We start from the raw sequence: 18,958 nt of genomic DNA on the forward strand, positions 1-18,958 counted from the left end.
CAAATACTTCTACATCTATTGTGATTGTGATTTTTAAACTTCATTTTGTTGATGTGGTGTATCACATTGTTTTGTGAATGTTGAACCATCCTAATATCCCAGGAATAAATACCAGTTGGTTATAATATATGCTTTTTTATTTTTTAAAAAAAAAAACATTGGACGTGGTGTGGTGTTATTGAGGTTTTGAGAATGTCTGTTTCCATGCTCATTAGGGATATTGTGTGTGTGTGTGTGTGTGTGTTTGTGCAAGCACACATGTGTGCATGTGTTGTGTGTGTGTATTTTTTGGGGGGGTTCTTGTTTGGTTTTGGTATCAGTGTAACAATGATTTTATGAAATGAGTTTGAAAGTTTTCCTCTTTGAATTTTTCTAAGTGTGAGATCTATAGATTTTAAATCTTGGTTTGTTGTTTGGTAGAATTCTCCACTGCAACTTTCTGGTTTTTATTTTTGGAGAGTTTTCTGATTATTTCTGTCTTCAAGCTCATTTAAATGTTTTTCTGTTTCATCAATTCTGCTATTGTACTTTTCATTTCAGTTATTGTATTTGTTAGTTCTGTAACTTCTGTTGGCACTTGTATTTTCTCTTTGTTGGACTTCTCTTTTTGTTCATACATTCTCCTGACTTTGGTGAACATCTTCAATGCTGTTACTTGGAATTCTTTATCTGGCAGATTGTTTATTTCCATTTTCATTAAGGTCTTTTTCTGAAGGTTTCCCTTGTTTATTTAGAACATATTTGTCTGTTCATTTTGCTCAACAGTGTTGTTTGTATGAATTAGGTAAAAGAGCCGTCTCTGTCTTGGAAAAATAATCTTGTATAATTCTGAATCTTGCTCAAATTTGTCCTATTTTTTTGTTGTCTCTTGAATCATTGCGGTTGCCATGGTGTTCTTGAGCAGTTCTTTTGTTGAAGGTGAGCCAAGACCTGTGTGTGTTCTGAGGGGAGGGATTATCTTTCAGTACCTAATTTCAGGCTGATTTGTGCCAGGTCCTCAGATATCAGCTTTTAAAGTATGCCAATATGTATGACCCGATGGGCTCATTGTTGTAAACCTTGCCTTCTTACAGACTTGGTGATATGGAGACGTCCTTTTTGGGGAATAGTTGGCAGAACTGGGGTTCTATGACTATAATCTTCATTCTGGGAGATATTGCTAGGTCGTAGTGCTCACTCTTGGCCTCACAAAGATTGCATCCCCTGCCCTATGTTCCTGAGTTCCTCCTGTTGAGTGAGGCCCCAGAAGTTCAAGAGGCATGAGAATATGCTGACTTGAGCAATAGAGGGGGAACACTATAGTGGCATGCTATCTCTGGCCAGAGTTGGTAGAGTGTGAGGGGGAAAAAAACAACAAAACAGAATGGTGCCTGAGTGTGTCTCCACACCTGGAGAGAATTACAACAGACTCTTGTCTCTGGCAGACATGTTAAGATTAGCTAATACATCTTCTTTCTAGATGGCTTAGGTGCTTTTTTAGATAACTCCAATGATTTGCTGCTTTTGTGCTCAGTGGCAAGGATGAGTGCGTCTGTGCACTTGCCTGTAAAGAATAGACTGTCCACCCCTCCACTGCCTCTTGGGCTCCTGGTTATTTGGTAAACCAAGAGGTAGGCTGCCTGATGAGGGGACTGAAGCTTTTGTGAGGGCCCTGCTGTGGGTTGTGGTGTAGGGGCGAGGTTGCTTGGCAAGGCTGAGCCTCTGCCTCTCCTGTTTTGGTGAGGTCATTTTGTTCCTTGGTGTGGAGAGAGCCGCTCGGTTGTTTACAGAGCTTTTTCAGAGATAATTGTACCATATTGGCTGTATGTTTGGTGTGATATGCCATGACAGGAGGTGACTCCAGGATCTTCCTACATTCCCTTGAACTGCCTCCTATTTTTAATTTTCTGAGGAATATCATTACTGTTTCCCACAGTGACTGACTGTACCAATTGTTTATTTATATTCCCACCAACAATCCACCAGGGTGCCCATCTCCACAGCCTCACCAGCTTTTCTCTTGTCTTCTTGATAACCATTTAAACACATATAAGTGATCTTACTGTGGTTTTGACTACATTTCCCTAATGATTATTGATACTGAGCACCTTTTCACCTACCTATTGGCCATTTGTGTATCTGCTTTGAAAAAAATGTCTATCAGGTCCTTTGCTCATTTTTAATGATTATTTTGCTGGTAAGTTGTATGACTTGTCAGATATTTGGTTTGCAAATAATTTTCCCACTCCGTCACTTGTCTTTTCATTTTATTGATCATTTCTTTTGCTGTCATCCCACTTGTTTATTTTTGAATTTGTTGCTTGTGCTGTAGCTGTTATATCCCAAAAAAGCCATTGCCAAGATCCAAGTCAGGGAGCTTTTTTCCTTTTTTTTTTTTTTCTTCTAGGAGTTTTATAGTTGTAGGTCTTATACTTAGGTCTGGATAGGATTCGGCTTTTCAGACAGACTTTCTAAGGGACAGTTCAGGGGAAAATATTTTTAATGGGCTGACAGGGTATCAGTTTCTAACATATGATCCTTACTTGTCTCTTGCAATTGTCCAGACTCAGGGCCTTGTGCTCTAGATAAAGGGGCAAAGTGTCATTTCCAAGGGCACTTACCCCACGTTATCATGAACTTCATGCCCATTTTGATTATTTGATACCCACTTGATACTTTAAGACATCAGCAAGAAAAGAAGACCCCAATTCTTCTAATGCTTTCACTTGGACATCGTCATTGGCCATACAAAGGACCAGATCTCAGTCAACTGAGTGACACCAGTCATGGTTTATAATCACCACTATTGCATTATAATTGTGACCAAGTTGTAAATGGCAAACGGGGGTGGGGGTTGAGTTGTCTCCTTTAGTATACCAAAATCACAACATATGCTTTAAAAAGAGGTCCAGAGACGAGACTGAATCTTATTTTAGAGTTGGAGGTCTTTGTAGGTGAACTGAGTTGTCAGTTTTCCACAACTGCTTAAATATATGACTAAGACCAACTAAGGACAGACCAGTAAATTACTCTATAGTCTTTCCTCTGTGCTATACTATTAGCATAAATTATATCATAAAACATTTTCATTTCATTCACTAATAGTGGTGGCTTTTAACTGGAACACTACAAGTATTTCAACAATTGGGTGATCATAAGTAGTGATTCTCAACTTTAGTATTAAAATCACCTGGAGAGCTTGTTTCCACAGACTACTGTGTTCCACTCTGAATGTGAGCAGATCAAGGGGGAAGCCCTTGAATTTGTACTTCTAACAAACATGTTTCCAAGCTCCTAGGATACTTCCAGAATCACTGGTCTAATGCAAGCCCATGCCATCTCCTGCCATTTATTATTAGCTATTTGTGCACCGTCCACCAGTCGAGAGCTGCATGATTAGATTTCCAGCAGGAAGAGTGAGCTGTGACCTTTTCTTAAAATTCCCTGGTGCCTTTTCCATGACAGTATGTTATAGTGCAGGGATAAAGAACCCTTTGAGTCAGACCTTGTAAGTGCTCTATTTCATTACACAATCTTGAGTAAGTAATTTTAACATCTATGCTTCAGTTTTTACATCTATAGAATGGGGATATTATCTTTTGATTCATAGAATTGTGGAAAGATTAAATTAGATAAGGCTCAGAGAGTATTTAATGCATAAAAATCACTCTATACTTTCAGAGAGAAATGAATAGACCGTTGGTTACTCATATGATGGAAGGGCTGACACCAAACGGGTGTGGTAAAAGATACCACAAATTTAGCAACAGCAAAGTTATTTCTTCTCCTTGGGCTAGAATAATGGGAGGAAGCAATGTTGCCAGCACTCAGAAGATTCCTGAAAGAGCAGAGTGGGACTACTCAGATCCCAAAGAAAGGGCCTGTCAGGCAAGATGGAGGTATGTGAGATCCACTGTGTAAAAGTCATTGGGCAAAAGGCCTTGGGAAAATAGTTCTTTGATATAGAACAGAGCAGGGCAAAAGCAGTATGTGGCTCTGTCACTGCCGTGCTGTTTCTTAGTCATTGCTGCCATGACGGTCAATTTTTATGTATCACTCTCATCTCCATGGACCATGTCTTCATGTCGAACCCTCACTGTATGTCACGGAAGGCAGTGCCGTGTGTGTGTGTGTGTGTGTGTGTGTGTATGCAAAGTGGCATTCTAAGTTCCTTCAGCAGTAAGAGCCAATGGGAATGCCGTTTCAGATTAAGAAGTTTGTATATATTGCCTGGGTACTACTAAACTGTGAAGCCCTGAACCTACATGTAGTTTTCCCGTCCGTAGCCCATGTCACACCTGCTGCGGTGCCTCATACTGCCCTCTATGCTGGGGGTGTTAAAAATGTGCAGACTCTAGGACAGAGAGACAAACCTTATCAAGCCATGGTTTGCAGAGGCTGAGTGGAAGGTTTGGAGATGGGTGGTAGAGAAGGGAAGGACCGAAAGACAGTGGGCGTTCTGATATTTTCTTAACCCGAGAATGTACCTTGCAACAACAGCATCTAGAGTATTTCTTTTTCCATTATTAAGGCTATGGAAACACTTAGCTATCTTTCATTCACGTGACTACTGTAATGCCCTCACTTTACAATAATGAGATAATTGTGATAAATGAGCACAAGGGGATGGGGGATGGGAGACTACAGAGAGCAGCAGCAACATTTACTGCCCAAAAGAGCAAGAGGGCTTTTGTAGAAAAACTTCTTAGGTGATAACTGAAATTTCAAACTATAACTTAAGTTTCAAAACAATCTTTATTCTATTTGAAGACCTAATACAATGCATTAAAGCAACTGAAAACAACAAAGACATAGCTCCATTGCATCTATAGCTTGAACAAAATGTCAAGGAGGCACACTCCCCCCACCCCCCACCCCAGTTGCCTTGTAAAGGCAAAATTACAACTGACCATGACATCCTCCCTCTCGTCAAAAGACCAACTTTATTTTAACAATGTCATATAAACAGATTTGTAAAAACATTGAACAGATCGTAGCTTTAAAAAATACACACATATAAATGAGATTTTTTGTTTTGCTTTTTTTTTTTTTTTTTAATAGCAGCATCCTGGGCAGCTAATGCTATCTCATGGTGACAAGTTTAATGTTAACTTGGATAGTGTTTCCAATGAGCCCAATTCTGTCTCCTCCCTCCTCGTAATACTAGTATTTATGTAAGTAGATCTAAAAAAAGATAGTAATTTGGCATATTGGAACTTTGTCCCATGTGAGGCATTGTGCTTTCAACTGCCCCTTTCTTAAATGACCCTGAACTCAAATCTCAGGGTCTGCCTTCCAACTGACGTGGACACCATGCATAGCAAAAGCACAGTTGTTAAAACCAGCAGAATTTTTCTCCCAATAAGGAACATCAGTAGGACTTCCCAAACACATCACTAGTTCATAACCAGCTATATGACAAAGCAATTGGTTCCCCACAGTGACGGCTCACATAAACACATTTTGACTCGACACACTGATAAGGAGAATTTCCGAGTAAAGCAAGTCATCCAGACCAGCTCCCCCAAAGGAGTAACTTTTAAAAACAGAAAAAAGCCAAAGAATTATGAACTTCTCACTTCACTTGCAAACAATTTCACCTTTATAAGACAAAACAAAGCAACTTCAAAGGAAGGCAACAACCCATACACATATACAAGACTTGTACTAGACACTTGCTTGTTATGTACTGGAACTCAACGACTGTGGAATCATTTCGGCTGAGGTGTCCTGGGAACACAGTCCATGCACATATACATATATACAGATAAAGGGCCATGAAGTTGTCACATGTTGCAAGCATATGCTTTTTGCCTTTCCACATGGTGATTTTTCTCGTGTGTGCTATCAGGTGCCAAAGCTCCCACTTCTACAGCCCTATTACAGCCTCTCTGCAGCTTAGCTTCTGACATGTAGGACACTACACGGGTGGGAAAGTCAATGCATGGATAAAAACATGTATCAGGAGTGCTCTGCTGTAGTCGTTCTTGCTCCTGAGCCACTCCGACAATACTGTTAGGAGTCTGAACCTAAAGCCTGAACCTGCGGGTGAAACATCTCGAGTGACAGGTGGGGCGGGCATGCTACACGCATTCAGAAAGGCATTTGGCAGCGGGGTCACATCACATGGATGGTGTAATCACTGTGATAAGGAATGACGAATCTTGCCTTGGCTGTTTAAAGGAAAGTCTATTGCATTTATACTTGAGATGCAAAAGTAAGGCAAGTGCCTGAATACCGTGGCATCTCGTGAAGTGCCAATGCAAAAACATTACAAAACTGTAGCTCTTAATGAAACATTCCATCTCAGGTCTTACTTTTTAGAAATTAAATGAAAAATATATTCAATGGCATACATGGATGTGCTACCACAAAAAAAACAAAAGAACCCAACACTAGTTCATAAACTGCTATTAACTAAAGTAATTAATTGTTAGATCTCTGTGTGACATGGAAGGGGAGGTGTAAAGCAGACACTCACAGACTAAAAGCAGGGAAATCAATTGTCTGGAGATGAGAGGGAGCTAGATGGTCAGATCAGTACAGTCAAGTTTGAGGGCCGACAGTCTGGCTGTAAGACTGACTATTGCTCTTGAGTATGTATAGCTTCATGTAAAGAGGAAAAACTACATTCTACAGCTAAGCCAGCTGCTAGACTGATTCTTTCAAAGAAATTAAAAGGGAACAATAGGAAAAAAAAAAAAAAAAACCACCCTTGCCCCAGTAATGGAAGGGAAAAGCAAGCAAGCTGTGGGTGAGTCTGTTTAGTACTGAGAAAGGAACTGAAATTGGGAGATTCCACTTTAATCTACAGGGGAGTGTCCATCCATGACTATTTTATTCTTCCCAACACCTGTCCAACTTCCACTGAACAGAAAGGCTTTTGCATGTGTGAATCAGGGAGAGTGACCTCGCACTGCTGCCCTAAACTGGAAAGCGGACCCAACATCTCTCCCCTCACCCTCACAGTGTAACACACGTTGATCTGGATGGTGGGACGGGCCGTCGTGGCGTCGCCGCGATGGCCGTGCCTGTAACAAGCGCCGCCCAGCCCAGAGCAGTAGTGGTTACCATCATGTCTATTTGCCTTATTGTCTAAATCGAATGGAAAGCTAAGAAAAGAAAGCTAAAATTGAATGTCAGATCATGCCTTTTCTAAAATGACTGTCGGTCGGTTGTAATGGGTAGCCTAATGTTTAAGAGAAGGTTGATAGATGCAGGGTATACCTTTAAATCAACATTGCAAACAAAGGTGAATGTGGTTCTTGGAGCCTAACTTGCCCCTGCCGGCTGAAATTTCTGACCAGCTGCCTGTGTTAGTTATAGTCGCTTGGTGTAGTTGTCCTCAATTGCTAATAACTAGAAGATCAAAAATGGGAAAAGACTGAAGTATAAGCAACTTTGCTCTGCAGTAATTCACTTCTTCTCTGTCATCTTGAGAAAGTGCATACCACCCTGCCACCCCTCCCCAACATCCCACCTGTACACCCCATTGCTACGTCCCCCCTCCCTAGATTCAAGAAGTTCACAATTCTTTAGGAAACAAACATTGTCAGGTACCGTATTTTACGTCTTGAAACAACATTGTCAAACTTAGCGATACTTTGTCATATTCATATATCTTTTCTTTTTTATTGAATAAAGCAGCTTTGAAGCTTATCAGGCACTGCCCAACAAAACATTTAGTCCAAAAAATCTGTTATGAACTTTTTAACCTTGGGCTAACAGCCAAGTACTCTGTACAAGAAAAACTGTAAAATATTTCATAGTTTTAATTCTGAAGCCATTTTTTTACTGGCATCCTGTACATTTCTTCTTAAAAAAAAAAATAAAAACGAATATTAACAAAAAGATCAGGGACAACAATATTTTCAAGCAACAAAAACTGGGGTGGGGAAGCTTATTCTGAAGGTATATTTGAAACTGAGAGAACAACTTAATAAAAATTAAGAGTTGCATAGCACTGTGAATTTAGCTTTCAGCAAAACAAAACAAGCTATTTGGTATTGATACAAATCCATCTATTTTATAGTTAGTCATCCAATATTATGTACATATTTTATATACTGAATGTCATTTTAAGTCTGGTTTTCCAAGCTCATTTCCTTGTTGGTGGGTTGTTTTTTTTTTTTGGAAAAGTTTAAACAACACTTTCTGGCACTTTGCTACAACAGAATTTTCTTTGAACATACGTGAGTTGACATTCTCCCAAAGTGTCCCTTGTGAGTGGAAGTGCCTTTCTGCTACATATCATTCATTTGTTAGAAAATGAAATAATCCACAGTGCGATGTGTCTGGGCCCACCGTGCACAGCAACACCCAGGCTAAACCAGGCTGGACCGAGCATCCCAGGCAGGGCTCTTCAGCCCATCCACCCTCCGAGGTCTACAAGGTCCCAACTTTGAGCTGGTAAAGCTTCAGAAAGCATTAACAAGCACCATGGTGAAAGGCCTCTTTGTCCCTGCACGCAGAGATTTTTGCATTTCTTTTTCTCTTTGTGGTGTTGTGGCTTTAAATTAAACCCAAAAAAAAAAAAAAAATTGGAAAAAAAGGGTAAGCAATCCGGATTAGAAACGTATGGTCACGGCACAGCAGCGTGAGGCTGCTTGTCTTCCCCTACTACTTTTTGTCGAAGAAAGCTCGAGTCCCATCTGAAGGCAGACAGCTTCGTTTCCGCAGCTCAATTCACAGGTCAGGCTGGAGAGAAGCCCTGTGCTTTCCAGAGGTTTCAGGGTGTGTGAACTCCAGGAGAAGGATCCGAGGGCCAGCGCTTCATCGCCTCTGCTGTGCATATACCGGGTAGGCTAGTGTGACGTTGAGGGAGTCGTTGTGCTGCACGAGGGAGGTGTGTTGGTAATGTAGCACCAGTTCTTTCAGGGAGCTGTACAAGTTATAAGGCTCGGCAAAGCCGTAGCCAGTCGCTGTCTTGTTTATGACACAATGCTTTACCTCGCCATCCACCCTAGAGAGGAGAGGGGGAAAAAATGCCTTTTGAGCTTATCCAGGACAAATTCCACAACTCCACCAGGGGTTTTTAATCAAGTGCCCATCATGAGAACGTGCCTTCTCTGCAGGCCACAGCCTTGGCTGAGTGGGGCTGAACGGCCGTGTCACTCACTGGCTGAGTGACCCAGGTCGGTAACCTGGCTTCACCGAGGGGCTGTATTTTCCACTTGAAAATGGTGTACTAGGAAGACCTTAGTGCTATCCATGCCATAGGGTGGCTTTGCGCACTACACTGAGATCATGTAGCTGTTGTGCACGACAGCCTGCCTGGAATGCAGCAAGTGCAGCGTGGTGGCTGCCCCCTACTGCTGTCGGCGCCGGGGTTCGGCCAGGGCAGCACTAGTGTACCCTTTTTGACAGATTCCTCTTGCAGACCGTCCTTAACTCTGTCTACACAACTCCCCATCTTTTTGCATTTACTCCACTTTCCCTCAGAGTTCTTCTCACTCCTTCCCCATCGGACTAGTTCTCTGCTTAAATGGAAGCAGACCACAGAGTCGGATGTACTTCTGGAAGTGTCGAAGAGGACACTCACCCCTCTGAAATGGTGCTAGTGATGCAAAATTCCCTTTTCAAAGGTCTCCCCAAGCTACTAAGCAAACAGAAAGGTGTATTTCCTTGGGTGTCAGCTCAAGGACAGCAGCCAGGGTCTTTACCGAGGCGCTGTGCTCACGCACATTACCACAGAGCCGAGCAATGGGGGCCAAATAAAAGCACGCTTTGCTATTTCCACTTTAGCAACTGGAAAAGACTTCTCAGGATTAAGAAGCTGCTGCACTGGGACCCAAACCTCAGTCTTGCAACCCAAATAGCAGGTGTCTTTCTACTGGGCCTTGGGAGGAGCAAGTACTCCGGGGTTTTGAAATACTGTGCTTTATGTCCGCATCTACATTATTTTACTGTAAGATTTTTCTCAAATCCCTGCCCAATGAACACTTCCATAATAAGAAAATAGCGTCCTGGAGATACATACACAACAGAACAGGCGTAACAGCCCTGTTTACTGCTTTCCCGGACGAGAAAAGTGCCGTCTCGCTTCCCTCGCAGTAGGTTTTCAGCTTTGTTTCGGTTGCTGCTCCCGACATTCCAGGTCTTCTCATCATGGTGGGGCAAATCCTCATCGTCTTCTACCAGCGAATATTGGCTAAGGAGGCAGGAGAGGAGGCGTCTAAATGGAGTGTATGGTCGCCACTCGCCTGGCCCCTCCAGCCCCCTTTGTCACTTCTACCTCGTTCGTTCCTGCCCCTCCTACCAAGCGAGCCAGGCCTGACTCAACCACCTTCTGACCTGAGTTTCCCTCTTGAATTCATTAGCCTTCAGTGTAACCTCCCTGGGCACAGAGAGCAGTGCTAAGTTGGAGATCCCTGTTTCCAAGTCAGCAACTGTGCTTAGGTACCTGGGCAAAGAGGACGGTATTAAGTGATCCTGTTTGTCCAGTTTAGATTGGGAAATTGTCTAGGAGGAGTGCCAGCTTTCAAATAATTCAAACAAAGCATAAGCTTCAAAAATATACTAAACATAATTGTTTGTCTTTCTGAACGTTCCCAAAATATTTTGGGATTTTTTTTTTTCTTCCCAGTTTCAGGGACATCTTTAAGGACGCAGTGTCACTTGACGGCCCGATGGGAAAGAGCAGCCCTCCCCCTTCCCTGCACTTTGCAAGTCTGGATAATGAGACTGAGTTTATACAAGATGTTCCAAACTCAGTGAAATGCCTTACTTGTTCTGAAAACAAAGCAAGTCATGCGTTTTCCAAAAATGAAAGAGTAGTGCCATCTCCCACCTTTAGTAGCTACTTACTCTTCCGTGTTTTCATTGCCCAGCCACTCATTTAACTTCTTTTGCCGGACCCCTTTCTGTGTCAGCCACCTGGAAACATTTTAAAACAAATGCATCAATGACTTATTTGAGCAGTTACCGGCCACTCACTCACACAGTTCCCCTGCTAATACTTACATCAAGTATTGGTCTCTTGTCTTTCTAAGTTGAATGAGGTCTGGTTTAATGCTGTTCATACGTTTGTCAATCTCCCGGTACTCAGCTGCCTGCTTCTTCAAGTCTTCCTCCAATCTTCTTCTGCTGTCCACAATTTCACTGATTCGAGACTTTAACTTTTCATAATTATGCATAATCCTATAGGCAAGCAAGAGAAATGCATCTGAATCACCTGGGTACATGAGGAAGGATTCGCTGTGAATTCCCAGCAGTTTCCTCAGATAACGAACTTTCTCTTTTTATCATTTTCAAGGTATTCAGAACACAGCAAGTGAGATCATCTTTAAACAGTTTCAGAGGATTTTCATTAGGTCTAGCGCAAGGACAACACATGCGTGGCTCACCAACCTTTGTATTTCTTTCTCGTTGCCTTCACGTTTAAACTTTTCTATGGATTCTTTGCTGTACCGCTCCTGGGTTTGACACTGTTCTTCAAATATTTTTATAGTTTCATTAAATGCTTCAATAGCTGTTCTTTTCATTTGGATTTCCTGCGATACAATTATAATAAGACAATGTCCTATCCCGTTCACAGAGCAAATTCTTACTGCAAAGACTACTGGGACATTAGGTCTATATGACTTCCTAGCACATAAGTACTATGGTAGCAAGGTGACACAGGCACACACACTTCCTTGGGAGAATTTCCCCAATCTGGAGAAAATGATTGCCCGGCCATTCCTACAGCTTTCATCTGTTTAGCTATTCCACTTTATCAGCAGTTTATGGCATTCAGGTGGCCTTCAACTCTTTCTTGTAGTTCCAGATACGTGACAGCCTATGCAAGGTTAAGCCTGTGAGAAAACCCAGTAGCAGCTGCAGCCTCTACTTTTCATGGCTGGCATATTAGGGCCACATCTCCACTGCAGAGGTGATACAAATCTGGGGAGCTTCCCATCTAAAAAGAATTCTGCAAGCAGGAATTATGTCATGATAATTAGCTCATTTATCAGGTGAACATCTTAGTCAGATACGTAGAGGTTTCCCTCAATGAAAGGGTGAGCTATACCATGAATAATTACTGGGATAATCCACAATGATCTCTCTCCCCACTTTATTTTTAAAGTCAACCTTTCCTTGGGATGCTTCTAATAACTAAGAGTCCTGAAATTGTAATCTGATTTTCGCAGAAAACTCACCTGGGAAGTACGGGTATAATCTTCATATAATCTATCATATTCCCGGCTTTTTTCTTGAAATTGAGTGTTATATTCATGTAATTTTTTCCCTACGGCTTCAATATTATCTTCTTTGACAACCTGATCCTACAGGGATTAGAGAGCAAAGGAGAAAGAAAAATTCAGTTGGTATCTTCATCAAATAATAGTTGTTTCACAAGCTATCTGATATGGACAACATTGCTTGACTAGATACAGTTTTTCCGTTTTGATTACCTGTTGGTATTTGGATACTGGATAAAGTAATTTCACATCCAACTTGGGATTATACTGAGCTAGAGATTCATTCCGGTAGTGGTTTATTAGTTCAACCACAGAGTTGAAGGTTAATGGGTCAGAGAAGCCATATTTCCCATCTCGGTGAAATATTTTGATTAATTTGTTATTTCCTCCTTTTCTGCACATACGATATAAAAAATAGCATTAGAAATGTGTTTTAACGTCCACTGAAACAATCCAATGTTAGCCACTTTCTCTGACTCACCTTAGTGTCAGAGTATAATCACCATGCATTTTAGTAGATGCGTCTCGTACCAAAAAGGTTCCGTCAGCTGTATCTCGAAGTTTTTCATTCACTTCTTCCCTAAAATGAAAAGAATACAAGACAATGCTTACCTCGAGGAGAGTGTGGGTTTACACTGTTTTTTTTTTAAATAGACATTATCTTTTAGAGCAGTTTTAGTTCACTGCAAAATGGATCAAAGCATACAGTGTGCCTACATATGCCCTCTGCCCCTACAGATTGATTTTGATCAGTTACATTTTCAGGACTAGATTGATTCTGTGCTTACAAAGGAATATTGTAAATTTCATCTCATTACAAACAGGTGCATGGGAAATTAAAAAAAAATACTACTTTCACTACCAGTGGTGAAGTTTTCATTTTTTACCAAATACTCCAACCACTCTGCCAAATCAGGACACAAATTCAGGATCCCAAACAGGCTTCCTTCCCCACCCCCATACCCCCAACACCTCACTTCCCTTGAAAAAGGAGTAAAGTGCCATTTTCTTATCTTAAACATAATAACATTAATTCTTTTGCCTAACAGACAGTGACTTTCCAGTCTGCCTTTAGGCAGTGCCATTGCATCCTGGTGCTTTCCTGACATCTCTGTCAATAATGAAACTTCTCTGGTATTTAATTTCCTGTGGCATCCAGCACCCACAGTTCTCCAGTGCTCAGTGACTTCTCTGGTCGTCTTTGGAAGAGAACCAACTATGCTTCATGCTTATGTTGGATGCTATCCTAAAAATGGAATTTAGCAAGCTGGTGCTTTTCTTTCCCTTCTTCTGAACTATTCCTCACAGTCTCTATAGCCTTACCTCGAGATATCTCCCCAGTACCATTCAGCATCTTGTAAGGACATATTGTTATTCATACCGTTGTTGGCTACAGTAGTAGTGGGTTTTGGTGGTTTGGGAGGCAGTGCTGCAGATTGAGGAGAAAGAAGAAGTTGCTTGCAATCTCTCAAGTACCATCGAACACTTTTAAGTTAGACTGACATGGCTCTAGATAAAAAACCTTTTTATATAGAACAAAATGGGAGTGACTGAAATACAGCGATAATCCACAGTTCCAGAGAAGCTATTTTTCTTAAAATGGGACATCTTTCCGAGCAGGGCTCGAAAAGAAAAACGGCGAGAGAGAACAGCTTAGAGACTAACACACTGGGCTGACCAAGTAAATGAATTTCAAAGTAAATCTAACCATGGCATTTTCGACTTCTCGCTATGTTGAAGTTTCATGCCTGCTCAAATCCAGCTAAAGAAACCATGAGCAGGAGGAATCACGTGGGTTAGCTTTAATTTCCTTTTATTTAATTTTACAAGCCAAATTCAGTTTGTGCCCTCCACAAATGCTGTTGTGGTAATAAAACAGCTCATCTACAGCAATATGTTTAAAGAGGAGGAATTGGGTTTCTCTAATCTTAGTCTTACAGGCACTGTTCTGCCAAAAGCCACTTTCAGAAACTCATCTGTGACCTAAATTTCCTTAGCATTCACATTAATATTCCACACGATAAACTATGCCAAGACTGATTACAAACCATACCCCTCTTCCTCAATGTCAAATCAGTATTCCTATATATACCAATCGGGGACAGATAAAAGGCTACCATGGGTCTCTGGATTTCTTAATTGGGTGCAGGGCTAACATTGGAATGAAATAAATTCGAAAGCAACATAAGGCTAGGCTTTGTAGCTACATTCTAAGTCCGAAGTTTGAAAGCATTGTTACCATTTGCATTTATGCAAAAATTACTTCAGGAGACTATTTCATAAAGACTCTAAGTAATGAAAAGTCAACATCTTTTCTCATTATAGTATCTTAAGCGAGAACAGGCAAAACCTCAATTTTTGATTCAGAATAGTTTCAAAACTGAGTTGCAATCACTGCTACATTTTACATGCTTTCTAAAGTACCCAAGTGTTATCACAGCAAAGTATCACACTGTTCTCATCCACTGTCAACAGAGAAAAACAGCACAAAGGATGCATCCTTTAAATTCAAGGAACAATATGCCACAATATAACCTAAATAGCAAAGGACCCTGATTAACAGATACCAGTTAAGACATGGAATTCAGCTCATATCCATTCAAGACTTAAACATTTACCACACACAGCCTGATCTGCTTGCTTCCACAGGCAGTCAAACAATTTGCTAAATTTTCAAGCTATGACCAAACTAATTTTTACTAATTAGAACAAATTAATTAAAAATAGAAATCAAAAGAGGATCTGTTCCGGTAGTTGTCCAAAAAAAAAAAAAAAAAGCCATAAAATTAACTAGCTTTCTACAAGAATACTGCAGTATTACCTGGTGGATCCATTTCTATATAAAACATCAAGTCTGTGCCACAATTTATATCTGTCTTAGCATATTCTAAATCCAGGTCTTCCATATTCCAAACAGTGTTGTACATTTGTGTGAGAGTTTCCTTGGCTGAGCTCAGTTATAAGAAAAGAGTCCGGCTTTCTTTGTAATGGTGTCTTGGAATTCATTTTAAAACCTATAAGGGGCTGCACTGTAACCTATTACATCACACGCCCCAGCCAATCAAGTCAGAAAAATGTCACCAGACCACTCCTGCTTCATCATTTCTCTTCTCCACCGGCCCTAACACTACCCAACCTCAAGAAGAACATACATTTAATAGAACTGTAACGTACACAGGCTCATCGTTTCAAAAAGGTGTTTAATTTGACTGTTCTCCTCCAGCAGTGAGTTTTCTAATTCCTTTTTTATTACTCCTTTGCAGCATGGTACGCTCCGCTGTTGGCAGGTTGACAAAAGCTGATATGCTGCAGCACGTAGCTTTTTTTTTTTTTCCCCTAGTGCATCTGGGTTTAGAGATAGCCTGGTCACTGCTTGGTTGAAAAATCTTACAAAGAGGCATCAAAATGATATAGAGAAAGGTACTTAAGGACCTTAGGTATACACTACTGGAAATGGAAAGGATTAAACTGTAGCAATGGGGTATTTAGTTTCCATCCTACATGATACAGAAAACTCAGAACTTAAACACTGCCATGAATGTACCGTGCTTCAAAGCACAGCTGCAAGAAAATAGACTTTATGGACTAAGGATGCAAACTCTTACCAGGAAGGAAGATGTTTAGTAAACATACTTGTCAACTTCATTTTTAATGAGAATTTCTGATGTTACTAGCAAAATTGGTCTACTTAAGTTACACCTTCCCCCCCCAAAAGCAGCCATATATCGGAAGAATGCAGAGTAGAATGCAGAGTAGAAGTACAGCTACCTTGCCAAGTATTTCTCAGTAAGAACCATCCTCAGCCACATTCTGGAGCTCATACAGCTTACGGGGGAGGGTGATGTAATCACTTTGGGGGGCTTATGTCCCTCCCCTATCTCAAAGGTCTCACTCCAGGAACAAATAATAATATTCCTTCTTTACAGTATTTCATGTAAAGCAATCCATTCTATAAATCTAATTATTAATTTTACTTCTTTAAAGCCATTTTGTCTACAGTCCTGACACCTTTACTGGAAGCTAACATTCAGGACATTTCAATACAATGATGGGGGTGCGGGGGGGGGGGGAAGCCCCCTTGCAAATGTGACTGATACTAAAAAGTACAGTGGGCTTTGTGATCTATGTATATCCATCATATAAAGACAAAGAAGCCCTTGACATTTATCAAACTTTGTCAAATTTGAAATCCTGAAATGAGCCAAGCCAACATCTTCTCCGAGTAGTGCTAAGTCTTCCCAGCTTCTCCCACTCCCTCTTTTCTATTTGCTGAAAGGGTTTAAGTAGATGTAAAATTCAAATAAAACTGGTAGACATGGTGGTGCAGGGGGGAGTATGTTCGAGGATAAAACTCAGAAAAAAAAATCTTAATGAAATTGTTGCCCCTCTTTCCAAAAGGGAGACAAGTCCTGGGAGCAGCTGTGGACCCCGGGGCTTTTGGTGCAAACCAGTCCTGCTGCTGGCCCCATGTGGCAGATCAACCCAGGGAGAAGGACAGGGAGACAGGTGATTTTCCATGGTGTCTCCGAGGCCGGCCAGGCACCAGCGTCCAGCCCAGGGATCTGGATTTACCTCCTTCTCCATTTCCACCCTAATCCCCATCTTTCCCTCACACAGTGCCTTGAGGAAATGGGGAGTGTCTCCCCTAATCTCCCATCCATCTCTCTGTCTCACACACTCACACACGAAATAAACCTTTCACAGAACTACAAAACACAATGGGGGGTTGAAAGGTGCACAAATGAAAAGCAACTTACTTTGCAGGTTATGCATTTCAGCGATTTTCCTTTGAAATGCTGGTAGCTGACAGTGAAGAAAAAAAAAATCCCCAAAGCGCTTCTTCCAGAGCCAGGACCAGCCCCCGCGGGCCCCCCTCCCGGCGGCGGGCAGTGCTCGCGCAGCCGAGCGCGCGCAGGGACCGGCAGCTGCAGGACCCTCGGGCGCTCGCAGCGCGGCCCCACAGACCAGACAATCGTGCGGCCCCAGCAGCTGCTCACTGCCGGCTCCCCATAGAGAAACCCACTGGATGTCGGTACTGTACGGGGGAGGGAAAAAGCCCGGGCGCTCGCACGTCTCTCTCAGATAAAGATCGCAGCTTCATGATTAACTTGGGCAGGTTCAAATATTTGCTGAGCTAGGGATTTCGGGTGGGGGAGGGGTGCGCGAGTCAAAGTCAAAGTTGTCATCGGCTAACAAGTGGTCAACGCCAGCCCAACTTGCTCATTTCGCTGAGGAAATGAGAAGGCCATTGTGAGGGGACCTAAAATAGCCTCTCTCGCCGGCTGCGGCGGCGCGCTCGCTGGCTCGCGGGGCTCAAGTGGCCACGGTAAGCCAGGCACTCTGCGCAGCCAAACACAGGAAGTGGCTGAGCTAGTTCAGCAAAAAATAGAATCAAAGCCTTGCTTGTAAAGGCCTGAACCTCTCGGAACGGCCCAGAGCGCGGTGCCATGCTCGTGTGCACCCCCACCCACCCACCAGCACACAGCCTGCAGGTGGACTGGACCCGCCCGCGGAGCTCTCCGTGGGGAACAGGTCTTTAAAAATGTTTCATAGCAGCCTGGGATCCTCAGGGAGACTACTGTAACTCTCATGGGTACTGACTACTCTGTGAGCACCTTAGGGCTAACAAAGGAAGAAAACCCCCCTCTGGCTATTGGAACTGGTCAGTTCCAGCTCATTTTTCAATTGCTGTACACTTTATAATAAAAGATGTGCCTGCTTTCTGTTCCTCTGATGGCTACCCAGAACCCACGACAGGGAGCAAGAGAAGGGGCACACCTCTGCAGAGGAGTTTTGTACTTTGAGAAAGCTGGAGTGAAGCAGATTTAGGACCGTTGGCTAACATTTAAGGAATTCCTAAGAACATCGGCAGAGAAGGCTTTACTATTATCCGGAGAACTATACACAGTGTAAAATCATGGAATCACTAGCTTTAAAGCCAGAAAGCATTGCAGAGATCAATCTATTCCCTCATTACCCACACACACACTTCTGACATAGAGGGGTGAAGGGAGTCGTACAACATTATACCACTAGGATCAGAAAACAGTCTTTTGCTGCTTGGTTCTAAACTCCCTTTTCTCTACCCAGCTGATCCTGCTCTTCACTTCCCTCTGCCAGAGAAAGTAAAAATGAACAAGCGAAACTGAAGTTAATTTCTCTTAAGCCACATGCAAAAATGCCACACCTACAGCAAAACTTTCTTTTCTAGTGATTATTTTAGTTTGTTTAGATTAAAAAAAAAATTCCTTTTCAGAAAGTGGGTTCTGTTAATAATACCTTCAGATGCTGTGGGCAGTAATGACCCAGTGGTCACATGCAGTGATAAAGGAAGACCCAGGTGCTGACAAAAGTGCACAGGCAGGAGGAACCAGCTTCAGGATTGCTTGCAATATCTGGGAAGCACTGCTAAATGCACAATGAAAGTGGTTTTATGAACTTTCTTCTGGTGCAATTGACATAAAAACCTACTTTTCCAATGGGTGGCAAAAACAGTCCGTGAATATTCCAGCTCCAGCCAGCTGATCACAGGGACATGTAGTTAATTCAGAAAATACCCTGGCATTGTGAGCTGTATAACTTGCCCTACTTTGAAAAATAGCCTTTCTGAAGCTAGAAACTTTGGGAACATCAGTCACGTGAGCATACCTGTCTAGAGCCACAGAGTGCATGTCAAAACCTAAGATTAAAATGCTCTCATCTAAGGATTTTTTTTTTTGTTTCAGAAAAAAAAATTTTTTTCACTGAGAAGCAGTGTGCCCTCTACTAAAGGAAGTCTTGGAAAAGATTTGAAAACT

The 18,958-nt window shown here is 42.0% G+C and overlaps 1 protein-coding gene across 5 annotated transcripts in view; it reads right to left on the reverse strand.

Moving 5' to 3' along the window:
* Positions 1-8,751: 8,751 nt before the first annotated feature.
* PIK3R1 (phosphoinositide-3-kinase regulatory subunit 1) overlaps positions 8,752-18,958 on the reverse strand; it is a gene marked incomplete at both ends in the record, with an annotated part of 66,606 nt that continues 56,399 nt past the window's right edge. For 3 of the 5 annotated variants that reach the window (XM_084233272.1, XM_084233270.1, XM_084233271.1), the window contains 9 exons: positions 8,752-8,941; positions 9,959-10,129; positions 10,786-10,854; positions 10,942-11,118; positions 11,329-11,471; positions 12,120-12,245; positions 12,375-12,555; positions 12,643-12,741; positions 13,485-13,590. In XM_084233272.1, coding sequence (XP_084089398.1) covers positions 8,752-8,941; positions 9,959-10,129; positions 10,786-10,854; positions 10,942-11,118; positions 11,329-11,471; positions 12,120-12,245; positions 12,375-12,555; positions 12,643-12,741; positions 13,485-13,590 — 1,262 coding nt within the window. Of the gene's footprint in view, positions 8,942-9,958; positions 10,130-10,785; positions 10,855-10,941; positions 11,119-11,328; positions 11,472-12,119; positions 12,246-12,374; positions 12,556-12,642; positions 12,742-13,484; positions 13,591-14,982; positions 15,272-16,918; positions 16,935-18,958 lie in introns of those variants that run through there. The other 2 variants (XM_084233274.1, XM_084233273.1) reach the window with 2 other exon arrangements.

Source organism: Talpa europaea (genome assembly GCF_964194135.1).
Source record: "Talpa europaea genome assembly, chromosome: 5".
NCBI classification, from domain to species: domain Eukaryota; kingdom Metazoa; phylum Chordata; class Mammalia; order Eulipotyphla; family Talpidae; genus Talpa; species Talpa europaea.